The sequence below is a fragment of the Somniosus microcephalus genome, unplaced genomic scaffold (assembly GCF_052327205.1).
Source record: "Somniosus microcephalus isolate GS21.2 unplaced genomic scaffold, FLI_Smic_1.0 unresolved_chr7, whole genome shotgun sequence".
NCBI lineage: Eukaryota > Metazoa > Chordata > Chondrichthyes > Squaliformes > Somniosidae > Somniosus > Somniosus microcephalus.
The window spans coordinates 11,381,626-11,395,377 of NW_028225185.1; the positions used below are offsets into that span (position 1 = coordinate 11,381,626).

The 13,752-nt window shown below is 51.5% G+C and overlaps 1 protein-coding gene across 2 annotated transcripts in view; it reads right to left on the reverse strand.

The window, feature by feature from the left end:
* Positions 1 to 13,752, reverse strand: part of LOC147086531 (annexin A2-like) — a 64,135-nt gene that overhangs the window by 35,018 nt on the left and 15,365 nt on the right. For both annotated transcript variants that reach the window (XM_085978638.1, XM_085978639.1), the window contains exons 3-5: positions 12,556 to 12,652; positions 9,875 to 9,969; positions 3,150 to 3,263 (exon numbers count right to left, since the gene is read on the reverse strand). In XM_085978638.1, the coding sequence (XP_085834764.1) occupies positions 3,150 to 3,263; positions 9,875 to 9,969; positions 12,556 to 12,652 (306 nt within the window). The remainder of the gene's footprint in view (positions 1 to 3,149; positions 3,264 to 9,874; positions 9,970 to 12,555; positions 12,653 to 13,752) is intronic.

Consider the following 13,752-nt stretch of genomic DNA (forward strand, 5'->3'; position numbering starts at 1 on the left):
GGATATAAATATGATCTTCCATGAGGCAGCTGTAAAAGCCGACCTCGTGAAACAGAAGAGGAAGAGTCACAAAGACAAAATAAAAATAAGAAATGGTTTGACCACGAATGCAAAAATGCCAGAAAAGACCTGAGAAAAATATCAAACCAAAAGCATCGGCAACCAAACAATCCGGACCTACGTACTAGATACAATGAAACCCTCAAAAGATATAAACACACCATTAGGAACAAAACACAAAACTATACCCACAAAATACTCGAAGAAATTGAAAACTCCACCAATCCAAAACAATTCTGGGAAATGTGGAATAACCTGAGTACAACACAATTGCAAGCATTACCAATCCAAGATGGCGACATCTGGAGAACACATTTTGAAAACCTCTACAAAGACATCCCAATAAACGAAACAAACCCAAGTCAACATCAGGTCACAGAAAAACTCCACACATTAGAAGCAACAATTAAAGACAACCAAAACCCTCTAGACTCCCCAATCACATGGAAAGAACTGGCCACAAAAACAAAATCTCTCCACCTAAAGAAAGCCTGTGGCCCAGACAACATCAAAAATGAAATGCTCAAGTTCAGCAATATGGAGATGCAGGGTGCGGTACTCAAATTATTCAACATCATATTACGTTCAGGCTGTTTTCCCGATATCTGGTGCCAAGGACTAATCTCCCCCATATATAAAAGCGGAAACAAATCAGACCCAAATAACTACCGCGGCATCTGTGTCAACAGTTGTCTAGGGAAGTTATTCTGCAGTATTCTAAACAGTAGATTACTTGATTTTCTTAACAAACATAATATCCTCAGAAAAAACCAAATAGGCTTTCTTCCAAAACACCGCACCGCCGACCATATCTATACCCTTCACACCCTCATCGAAAAACATATACACCAAACAAAAAATGGGAAAATATTCGCCTGTTTCATCGACTTCAAGAAAGCCTTTGACTCTATATGGCACGAAGGGCTCTATTATAAACTTCTTCAGTGTGGAATAGGGGGCAAAGTCTATGACCTTATTAAATCAATGTATCTGAAAAACAAATGCGGGGTCAAAATTGGAGACAAATGCACCGATTTCTTCACCCAGAGAAGAGGCGTCCGACAGGGCTGCAATTTGAGCCCGACCCTGTTCAACATATACATAAATGAATTAGCAGACATGCTGGAGCAAAGCGAGTCACCAGGTCTCCGTCTCCTTGATGGAGAAGTGAAATCCCTGTTCTATGCGGACGACCTGGTTCTGCTGTCTCCCACAGAACAGGGATTACAGCAACAACTAGACCTACTCGACAAATACTGCCAAAATTGGGCTCTAACAGTAAATCTAAAGAAAACCAACATCATGATTTTTCAAAAAAGGCCCAGATGTCAGGAAAACAAATACCAATTTACCCTCAGTGATACCGCTATAGGACACACTATGAGCTACACCTACCTTGGTCTAACTATTACAGCATCAGGGAGCTTCAGCATAGCAGTGAATGCACTAAAAGAAAAAGCCCGAAGAGCCCTATATGCAATAAAAAGAAAATTCTACAACATCCAAATCCCAATCAAAATCTGGCTCAAAATATTTGACAGCATAATCCTGCCCATTGCACTGTACGGTAGTGAAGTATGGGGCCCGCTAAATCACCAAAGCTACACTAAATGGGAAAAACACACAATAGAAGCCCTACATGCAGAATTCTGCCGAAGCATCCTTCGCACCCAAAGAAAAACGCCAACAAATGCATGCAGAGCCGAACTAGGCAGATACCCACTGATAATAAACATCCAAAAACGAGCACTAAACTTCCTAAATCACCTCAAATCTAGCTCCCCAGACACCCTTCATTTCAAAGCCTTTCAGACCCAAGAGCTAAACCCAGAAAAGAGTCCCCTGAGTCAGCTGCTACTGAAACTAAGTACTCAGCCGGACCCTGACCAGCCCCAGACCAACACAGCCGTCCAAACACCAATCCGAGTGAACCAAATCATTAAAAAATGCAAAGAAACCTACCTGGAACATTGGAACAAAATAACCGAAAGCCAAAGCAGATTAGAATGTTACCGGGCCCTAAAAAGAGATTATAAACTGGCAGACTACCTCACGACCATCAGAGACACAAAACAGAGACAGACCCTCACCAGGTACAGACTAAGCGACCACCAACTGGAAATTGAAAAAGGCAGATACAAGAAATCCTGGCAGCCTAGAGAGAATAGAATATGCGATCAATGTCTGGCCGGCGAGGTTGAAACAGAAATGCATTTCCTCCTAAAATGCGAAAAATTCAACACATCAAGAAACATATTATTCAACAAGCTAAGCCAAACAACCCCAGATTTCAAGGAATTGGATGATCTGTCAAAATTGAGATTAGTCCTGGGAGAAGGAGACAGACCATACCTTGGGGCCAAATATGTAACAACATGTCACAACCTGAGGACTGTTTAAAAGTAAGACTGTTTAAAATTAATATTGTTAAAAGTAATATTGTATGTACCCAACAAATGTCAAATCGATTGACACCTACAGAATGTTGGAAAACTGTACCTTTTTGCTATGTAAGCTTTGGCAATATGGTTCTCTGTAAACTTTCATGCCAATAAAGCATTTGAATTGGAATTGGAATTGGACAGAGAATGACAGAGAGAGAGACAGAGAGAGAGAGACAGAGAGAGAGAGAGAGAGAGAGACAGAGAGAGAGAGACAGAGAATGACAGAGAGAGCGCGAGACGGACAGAGGGAGACACAGAGAGAGACAAAGAGACAGAGAGAGACAGAGAAAGAGAGAGCGAGCCGAGAGACAGAGGTAGAGCGAGAGGCTGAGAGTGAGGGGTCGAGCTCCGTGAGGGGTCGAGCTCCGTGAGGGGGCCAGCTCCATGAGGGGACGGGCTCCGTGAGGGGTCGAGCTCCGTGAGGGGGCGAGCTCCGTGAGGGGGCGAGCTCCGTGAGGGGACGAGCTCCGTGAGGGACGGGAGTGAGCGAGCTCCGTGAGGGGTCGAGCTCCGTGAGGGAGCGAGCTCCGTGAGGGGTCGAGCTCCGTGAGGGGACGAGCTCCGTGAGGGACGGGAGTGAGCGAGCTCCGTGAGGGGATGAGCTCCTCTCAGGCCGCGGGTTGAGCTGTCACAGGAGGAGGTTACCTTCATCGAGTCTTTCAGATCCTCAGCGTCGGACAGCGCCGGGTTCTTCAGGAGTGAGAGCATGGCGTTCTCAAGGTAGCCAGACAGCTTTTTCTTCAGTGTCGTCTCCAGGTCCTGCAGGCCACAATTAGAGAACGATGAAAGTTAACGGGCCGGGCAAGGTGTCCTGGCCGCACCGAGACCAGACAGTAACAAGTTAACACAGGCAGCTCCCGTCACCCATGCGGACGGAGGAATGAATAATAAGGAAACGCGGATACAAAGTGTGATTAAAACGTGACAGGAAGAATTTTTAAGACAGAACGTCCAGGCATATGTGAATTTGCGCCGTCACTCTGAGCCGGTGGGATTCCACTAGCCTCCTGGTAGCTCCACAGTCACCGTAGGAACATCTCCAAGTTTGCAGACGACACAAAGCTGGGTGGGCGTGTGTGCTGTGAGGAGGATGCCGAGAAACTCCGGTATGATTTGGACAGGTTGGGTGATTGGGCAGAAGCATGGCAGACGCAATATAACGTGGATAAATGCGAGGTTATCCACTTTGGTGTCAAAAACAGGAAGGCAGATTATTATCTGAACGGCAATAGATTGGGAGAAGGGGAAGTGCAACGAGACCTGGGTGTCCTTGTGCACCAGTCGCTGAAGGTAAGCATGCAGGTGCAGCAGGCGGTTAAGAAGGCAATTGGTATGTTGGCCTTCGTAGCGAGAGGATTCGAGTACAGGAACAAGGATGTCTTGCTGCAGTTGTACAAGGCCTTGGTGAGACCACACCTTGAGTATTGTGTGCAGTTTTGGTCACCTTATCTGAGGAAGGATGTTCTTGCCATGGAGTGAGTGCAGCGAAGATTCACCAGACTGATACCTGGGATGGCAGGAATGACATATGAGGAGAGATTGGGTCGATTGGGCTTGTACTCGCTGGAGTTTAGATGAATGAGAGGGGATCTCATTGAAACTTATAAAATTCTAACAGGACTAAACAGACTAGATGCAGGAAGGATGTTCCCGATGGTCGGGGAGTCCAGAACCAGGGGTCACAGTCTAAGGATAAGGGGTAAGCCATTTAGGACAGAGATGAGGAGGAATTTCTTCACCCAGAGAGTGGTGAACCTGTGGAATTCTCTACCACAGAAGGCAGTTGAGGCCAATTCATTAAATATATTCAAGAAGGAGTTGGATATATTTCTCAAGGTTAAAGGGGTCAAGGGATATGGGGAGAATCCAGGGACAGGGTACTGAATTTGGATGATCAGCCATGATCTCATTGAATGGTGGAGCAGGCTCGAGGGGCCGAATGGCCGACTCCTGCTCCTATCTTCTGTGTTTCTATGTTTCTATAAGAAATAGGAGCAGGAGTCGGCCATTCGGCCCCTCGAGCCTGCTCCGCCATTCAATAAGATCATGGCTGATCTTCGACCTCAACTCCACTTTCCCGCCCGGTCCCCATATCCCTCGATTCCCCGAGAGTCCAAAAATCTCTCGATCTCACCACGCAGCTAATCCTACCTTCTCTAACGGCCACGCACAACACCTTCAGCATTTAAAGCTGTTTCTGTACCACCCGCTAAGTCCCGCCATTCAACAAGCCTCCCCTGAGCAATCACACGGCCGCTCGGGAACGGGAGACCTAATCCAACCACTTCAAACCTTCCCGCCGCACTCGCACGCCGATCCAATCTTATCCTCGCTGCCGCTTGCCTTCAATGACATCTGCAGCAGCAGCAATATATCAACAACACAGAAATACTTCCCCAAGGCACGTTCAAAATCTATGGTGTCGGTGGGTGGCACTCTCGCCTCTGAGTCGGAAAGCCGTGGGTTCCAGTCCCACTCCGGAGACTTGAGCACATAATCCAGGCCGACACTCCCAGTGTCAGTACTGAGGGAGCGCCGCACTGTCGGAGGGGCAGTACTGAGGGAGCGCCGCACTGTCAGAGGGGCAGTACTGAGGGAGCGCCGCACTGTCGGAGGGGCAGCACTGAGGGAGCGCCGCACTGTCGGAGGGGCGGTACTGAGGGAGCGCCGCACTGTCGGAGGGGCGGTACTGAGGGAGCGCCGCACTGTCGGAGGGGCGGTACTGAGGGAGAGCCGCACTGTCGGAGGGGCAGTACTGAGGGAGTGCTGCACTGTCGGAGGGGCAGTACTGAGGGAGCGCCGCACTGTCGGAGGGGCAGTACTGAGGGAGTGCTGCACTGTCGGAGGGGCGGTACTGAGGGAGAGCCGCACTGTCGGAGGGGCAGTACTGAGGGAGCGCCGCACTGTCGGAGGGGCAGTACTGAGGGAGTGCTGCACTGTCGGAGGGGCAGTACTGAGGGAGCGCCGCACTGTCGGAGGTGTCGTCTTTCGGATGAGACATTAAACCGAGGCCCCGTCTGCTCTCTCGGGTGGGCATAAAAGACCCCACGGCCACTATTGGAAGAAGAGCCGGGGGAGTTCTCCCTGGTGTCCTGGGGCCAATATTTATCCCTCAACCAACATCACTAAAAACAGATGATCTGGTCATTGTCACATTGCTGTTTGTGGGAGCTTGCTGTGCGCAAATTGAGCTGCCACGTTTCCCACATTACAACAGTGACTACACTTCAAAAAAAGTACTTCATCGGCTGTGTAGCGCCTTGGGACGTCCTGAGGTGGTGAAAGGCGCTATATGAATGCAAATCTTTCTTTCAGAAGGCTTTCGATAACGTCCCGCATAGCTTGCAAAATTAAGGCATATGGGATTGGGGGCAAGGTATTGACTTGGACAGAGAACTGGTTGGCAGGTAGAAAGCAAAGAGTTGGAATAAACGGGTCGTTTTCCGAGTGGCAGGCAGTGACTAGTGGGGTGCCGCAGGGATCGGTCCTAGGACCCCAGCTTTTCACAATATATATTAATGATCTGGACAAGGGAACTAGATGTAGTATCTCCAAATTTGCAGACGACACAAAGCTGGGTGGGAGGGTATGCTGTGAGGAGGATGTCGTGAAACTCCAGTACGATTTGGACAGGTTGGGTGATTGGGCAGAAACATGGCAAATGCACTATAATGTGGATAAATGTGAGGTTATCCACTTTGGTGGCAAAAACAGGAAGGCAGATTATTATCTGAATGGCAATAGATTGGGAGAAGGGGAAGTGCAGCGAGACCTGGGTGTCCTTGTGCACCAGTCGCTGAAGGTAAGCATGCAGGTGCAGCAGGCGGTTAAGAAGGCAAATGGTATGTTGGCCTTCGTAGCGAGAGGGTTCGAGTACAGGAACAAGGATGTCTTGCTGCAGTTGTACAGGGCCTTGGTGAGACCACACCTTGAGTATTGTGTGCAGTTTTGGTCGCCTTATCTGAGGAAGGATGTTCTTGCCATGGAGGAAGTGCAGCGAAGATTCACCAGACTGATACCTGGGATGGCAGGAATGACGTATGAGGAGAGATTGGGTCGATTGGGCTTATACCCACTGGAATTTAGAAGATTGAGAGGGGATCTCATCGAAACCTATAAAATTCTGTCAGGTCTGGACAGACTAGATGCAGGAAGGATGTTCCCGATGGCCGGGGAGTCCAGAACTAGGGGTCACAGTCTAAGGATAAGGGGTAAGCCATTTAGGACAGAGATGAGGAGGAATTTCTTCACCCAGAGAGCGGTGAACCTGTGGAATTCTCTGCCACAGAGGGCGGTGGAGGCCAATTCATTAAATATATTCAAGAAAGAGTTGGATATATTTCTTAAGGCTAAAGGGATCAAGGGATATGGGGAGAAGGCAGGGACAGGGTACTGAATTTGGATGATCAGCCATGATCGCATTGAATGGCGGAGCAGACTCGAGGGGCCGAATGGCCTACTCCTGCTCCTATCTTCTATGTTTCGATGTTTCTCTGTTTTCTTTCCATAGCCCTGGAGGCTGGGAAACCAATAGTATTGTCCGTTACCACCCTGTGCTGACTGCGAGCCTCAGGTCAGACTGTCGATGGGAGCTGGGCTCTTCCTGTGCTATGTGGAGCCAATGAGCTGACCCCTGTGACGGAGGGTTAGTGGAACGTGTGGGTCTCCCTGCTCAGTGTGGTTCAGTCCCTCAGCCCCGACTCACAGGACTCGCATTCTGACCGAGTGTCCTAACTCTCACCGAGTCCCGTTCACCCATCGCCCCCCCCCCCGTGCTCGCTGACCTACATTGGCTCCCGGTCCGGTAACACCTCGATTCTAAAATTCTCCATCCTTGTGTTCAAATCCCCTCCTCGCCCCCCCCTCTCCCTATCTCTGTAACCTCCTCCAGCCCTACCACCCTCCGAGATCTCTGCGTTCCTCCAATTCTGGCCTCTCGCGCATCCCCTGATTTCCATCGCTCCGCCATTGGCGGCCGTGCCTTCAGCCGCCTGGGCCCCGGGCTCTGGAATTCCCTCCCTAAACCTAGATAGGGTAGATAGAAAGGAACTTTTCCCCTTTAGTAGAGGGGTCAATAACCAGGGGGCATAGTTTCAAGGTAAGGGGCAGGAGGCTTAGAGGGGATTTGAGGAAAAACATTTTCACCCAGAGGGTGGTTGGAACCTGGAACTCACTGCCTGAAAGGGTGGTAGAGGCAGGAACCCTCACAGCATTCAAGAAGCATTTAGATGAGCACTTGAAACGCCATAGCATTCAAGGCTACGGACCAAGTGCTGGAAAATGGGATTAGAATAGACGGGGCTCGATGGCCGGCGCGGACACTGACGTAAGCAAACTACTTGGCACTTGGTCTAAGCGTTAAACAAAGCTTTAATCAACTGTTTTACAACATGGAGGTCTAGTTGTGTCCTTCACTAGTTCCTGTTAAAGAATGTCCTGAGCAAGCTGGGCCCGTGCCCGAGTATTTATACTCTTCCCCGGACAGCGCCACCCGTAGGCCGCTCAGTATCATTTCATAAGTCTTTCTTTCACGAATGACTGATTCATGTCAGACACGATGGGCTGAAGGGCCTCTTTCTGTGTTGTATAACTCTATGGGGGAAAAATTCAGTTGTTTGCGCCTCCCGTTAGCGCCTTAAGAGGGCGCTAATGAGGCGCAAAGCAACTAGCGCCCGGGCGCGGCGACGTTTGCGCCGCTCGCGAAATTAACTAGGCATTTTGCGGCGGCGCTAAACACTACCGCCACGATCTCCTGCGCCGGCAGATCGTGACGTCAGTTGAATGCGCAACGCCCCATTAGCGCCCCGGACCGGATATTGAGTGGCGCCCCCTGCCTTACCGCCTGCCGCTAGCAACGACAGGTTGAGGGGAGCGTTTTGCAGTCAGAAAGGGACTGGGGGAGCGCTATTTAAAAGCGACCGCTTCCTGCCTTCTTTTGTCAGTGACATTTTTGCACCACGCATTCTGAGAGAGAGAGAGAGAGAGACTTCTGGAGAGATTCAATGCTGTGTGAAGGAGTTTTGAGTACTGAGCAGCACGTTGCAGGTTCATTTTGATTTGCCCTTGCTTCGCCAGTGCTCTGAGGTAGCGCCTCGCTCCTCGGCCTTAAGACAGGGGTGAAGTGCCTGATTTAGTGCTCCAATCACCTCCGGGGGCGATAAAAGCCAAGTTTGCCGTCGGAGGCAATAATTAGCGCCAGGCGCTAAACTTAGCGCATGGCCGATAATGGCGATACCGAATCTTTCCCCCATGACTCTAAACCTCTCCGCCTCTCTCTCTCCTCCTTTAAGACGTTCCTTACCCCACTGGAAATGTTATGTACGCTAAGTATGGTTATCAATCTTTAACTTAGACACTGTATTATCATTGTTATAAATCCCTGGGTTAAAGTTGCCCATGTGAAGGTACGGCAAGAACTTTTAAGGACACAATGTGACTAAGAGCAGACTTTCCATAATTCTGCACCGGTATCAACTGTTGCAGACAGTGAGGCTGCGCAGTCTCCAGGCAGAAACCCCAGGAGGAAGGGGTGGAGTCGGGGTTTTCGAGCGGGAAGAAAGGAGCGACTGGAAGTGAAGAGGGCAGGAGCTCTGAAAAGAGGGCTCAGGAGGCAAATGGCTGCCGCACCCCGTCCCGGGCTTCCAAACTCGGCCGCCGCCCTTCGTATTAGTAGCTCTGCACCCAGAACTCAAAGTGGGATTCAGTGGTCGTGAAGAGAATTCAACGAAGGGGTTCGGAGTCGTAAGTCTTGCAGACATTATACATACCATGAGCTCCAACTTAAGCGCGCCAACGAAAGAGTGCACTCGAATTTGGACACAGGGACAGATTCTCCTTTGAATCCATGTAAATGGAGAATGTATGTTTATTATGTCTAGATTCATTCTAATGTATGCAAATGTCTAATTTAGTTCATTGACCTGTAATCTTCTTATACTGTCTGACGTTAAAACTATAAAGTAAGATAATTAGAATTTAGCCATTGTAGTAGTGATCTCCTTACTGGACTACAGAATACTGTCTACAACAGAGACTACATCTCACATATATCTAGAGAACCGTGAAGGGGTTACACTTAAAACCGACCTCTGTGACCCAGCTTTTGGTCGCCGGTCCTGATCTCTCCTTAGGTGGCTAGGTGTCAAATTTTGTCTGATAATCGCTCCAGTGAAGGGCCTTGGGACGTTTTTCTGGGGGCGAAAGGTTATCGGGGGATCGGGCGGGAATGTGGAGTAATCGGATCAGCCATGATCTTATTGAATGGCGGAGCAGGCTCGAGGGGCCGAGTGGCCGACTCCTGCTCCTAATTCGTATGTTCGTAAGTTAAGGGCGCTGTATTAATGCGAGTTGGATTTAGTCAGGGCGCTCACCATGTTGTATTGCTTCTGGAACGCCATTGCGATTTGCTGCCTCTGTTCCCAGCTGCGGTTGCAGAGAATCCGGACGATGGTCGCCTCGTCGACCCCTGCGGAGGAGGGAATGAAAGAGAAGGGGTAAAAGGTCCGCGGCGCAAAGATCCAGGACGGCAGAGGCCGGGTGCCGGGGAGCGCGGTGGGAAAGCGCTCAATCCCGAGTTGCTAGGTGCTGGGCCGAGGGTATCATTGCATCACCGTGGCTCAGTGGGTAGCACTCGCATTCGCTCCCTCGCCTCGGAGTCAGAGGGTCATGGGTTCAAGCCCCCACTCCAGAGACTGGAGCCCCATAATCCAGGCTGACACTCCCAGTGCCAGTGCTGAGGGAGCGCCGCACTGTCGGAGGGGCAGTACTGAGGGAGCGCTGCACTGTCGGAGGGGCAGTGCTGAGGGAGCGCCGCACTGTCGGAGGGGCGGTACTGAGGGAGCGCCGCACTGTCAGAGAGGCAGTACTGAGGGAGCGCCGCACTGTCGGAGAGGCGGTACTGAGGGAGCGCCGCACTGTCGGAGGGGCGGTACTGAGGGAACGCCGCATTGTTGGAGAGGCGGTACTGTGGGAGCGCCGCACTGTCGGAGGGGCGGTACTGAGGGAACGCTGCACTGTCGGAGGGGCGGTACTGAGGGGGCGCCGCACTGTCGGAGGGGCGGTACTGAGGGAGCGCCGCACTGTTGGAGGGGCGGTACTGAGGGAGCGCTGCACTGTAGGAGGGGCAGTACTGAGAGAGTGCCGCACTGTCGGAGGGGCAGTTCTGAGGGAGCGCCGCACTGTCGGAGGGGCAGTACTGAGGGAGCGCCGCACTGTCGGAGGGGCGGTACTGAGGGAGCGCCGCACTGTTGGAGGGGCGGTACTGAGGGAGCGCTGCACTGTAGGAGGGGCAGTACTGAGAGAGTGCCGCACTGTCGGAGGGGCAGTTCTGAGGGAGCGCCGCACTGTCGGAGGGGCAGTACTGAGGGAGCGCCGCACTGTCGGAGGGGCGGTACTGAGGGAGCGCCGCACTGTTGGAGGGGCGGTACTGAGGGAGCGCTGCACTGTAGGAGGGGCAGTACTGAGAGAGTGCCGCACTGTCGGAGGGGCAGTTCTGAGGGAGCGCCGCACTGTCGGAGGGGCAGTACTGAGGGAGCGCCGCACTGTCGGAGGGGCGGTACTGAGGGAGCGCCGCACTGTTGGAGGGGCGGTACTGAGGGAGCGCTGCACTGTAGGAGGGGCAGTACTGAGAGAGTGCCGCACTGTCGGAGGGGCAGTTCTGAGGGAGTGCCGCACTGTCGGAGGTGCTGTCTTTTGGATGAGACGTTAAACCGAGGCCCCATCTGCCCTCTCAGGTGGACGTAAAAGATCCCACGGCCACTATTGGAAGAAGAGCAGGGGGAGTTCTCCCCGGTGTCCTGGGGCCAATATTTATCCCTGAACCAACATCACTAAAACAGATGATCTGGTCATTATCACATTGCTGTTTGTGGGAGCTTGCTGTGCGCAAATTGGCTGCCGCGTTTCCCACATTACAACAGTGACCACACTTCAAAAAAAGTACTTCATTGGCTGTAAAGCGCTTTGGGACGTCCGGTGGTCGTGAAAGGCGCTATAGAAACGCAAGTTCTTCCTTTACATCTCGTTACAGCGGACAGGGGGCCCCCTGCCTCGCTTCAGCCCTGGTCGGGGGCAATGGCTGAGGTGGGCCCACTCACCCCGCTCTAAAGTTCACACCGTATCCCCCGCACCCACACCCACCCCCACCCCCACCGCCCCAGTGGCACCGAGTGTCGCTGGGCCACAGTTGCAGCCCTCGACCGTTGGTGACGCGTCGAGGTCGGACACTGACCCGACCTGCCACAGCCTGGGTCGCTGAACATCAATGAGGAGAGTGAGGGGGTGGCGGGGGGATGGAGGGGACCCTCTCCCGTACCTCCTTGGCCGAGCTGAAGGCAGCAAAGGAAGATGGTGGAAGCTGAGGGCATAATTCCTCATCCTACCAACCGGCGGTGCCACTGAGCACCTCCCAGGTGGACAATCCGTCGTCCTCCTGAACTGGCTGGCTGGACATGGAACAGCAGAGCGTGAGGACAATAATATGTTTCCTTTTTTTATATTCATTCATGGGATGTGGGCGTCGCTGGCGAGGCCGGCATTTATTGCCCATCCCCTAGTTGCCCCTTGAGAAGGTGGTGGTGAGCCTCCTTCTTGAACCGCTGCAGTCCGTGTGGTGAAGGTGCTCCCACAGCGCTTAGGGAGGGAATTCCGGGATTTTGACCCAGCGACGATGAAGGAACGGCCCGATAGATTTCCAAGTAAGGACTTGGAAGGGAACTTGGAGGTGGTGGTGTTCCCATGCGCCTGTTCCCTTGTCCTTCTAGGTGGAAGAGGTGGCGGGTTTGGGAGGTGCTGCCGAAGAAGCCTTGGCGAGTTGCTGCAGTGCATCTTGTAGATGGTGCACACTGCAGCCACGGTGCGCCGGTGGTGGAGGGAGTGAATGTTTAAGGTGGTGGATGGGGTGCCGATCAAGCGGGCTGCTTTGTCCTGGATGGTGTCGAGCTTCTTGAGTGTTGTTGGAGCTGCACTCATCCAGGCAAGTGGAGAGTATTCCCTCACACTCCTGACTTGTGCCTTGTAGATGGTGGAAAGGCTTTGGGGAGTCAATAAATACCTTTGGCATCAATCGCTTTCTTTAGACCTTCAATATCTTCATTGACAGAGAAGTTTTGATATGGTTTCAAGGTGGCCAGAGTACCCCAGGCCATCGGCTGCAGGGCAGAAAGGAAAGGTTAACAAGAGTAACAGGCTGGAATCTAATCGAGTGGTTCGAGGGGTTTATATATAGAATAACAGATACCCGGGAGTGAGTTACAGGCTGGAATCTAATCGAGGGGTTCGGGGGGGTTATATATAGAATAACAGATACCCGGGAGTGAGTTACAGGCTGGAATCTAATCGAGGGGTTCGGGGGGTTTATATATAGAATAACGGATACCCGGGAGTGAGTTACAGGCTGGAATCTAATCGAGCAGTTCGGGGGGTTTATATATAGAATAACGGATACCCGGGAGTGAGTTACAGGCTGGAATCTAATCGAGGGGTTCGGAGGGTTTATATATAGAATAACGGATACCCGGGAGTAAGTTACAGGCTGGAATCTAATCGAGGGGTTCGGGGGGTTTATATATAGAATAACGGATATCCGGGAGTGAGTTACAGGCTGGAATCTAATCGAGGGGTTCGGGGGGTTTATATATAGAATAACGGATACCCGGGAGTGAGTTACAGGCTGGAATCTAATCGAGGGGTTCAGGGGGTTTATATATAGAATAACAGATATCCGGGAATGAGTTACAGGCTGGAATCTAATCGAGGGGTTTGGGGGGTTATATATAGAATAACAGATACCCAGGAGTGAGTTACAGACTGGAATCTAATCGAGGGTTTCGGGGGGTTTGTATATAGAATAACGGATATCCGGGAGTGAGTTACAGGCTGGAATCTAATCGAGGGGTTCAGGGGGTTTATATATAGAATAACAGATACCCGGGAGTGAGTTACAGGCTGGAATCTAATCGAGGGGTTCGGGGGGTTTATATATAGAATAACGGATATCCGGGAGTGAGTTACAGGCTGGAATCTAATCCAGGGGTTCGGGGGGGTTATATATAGAATAACGGATACCCGGGAGTGAGTTACAGGCTGCAATCTAATCGAGGGGTTCGGGGGGTTTATATATAGAATAACAGATACCCGGGAGTGAGTTACAGGCTGAAATCTAATCGCGGGGTTCGGGGGGTTTATATATAGAATAACAGATGCCCGGGAGTGAGTTACAGACTGGAATCTAATCGGGGGGTTCGGGGTG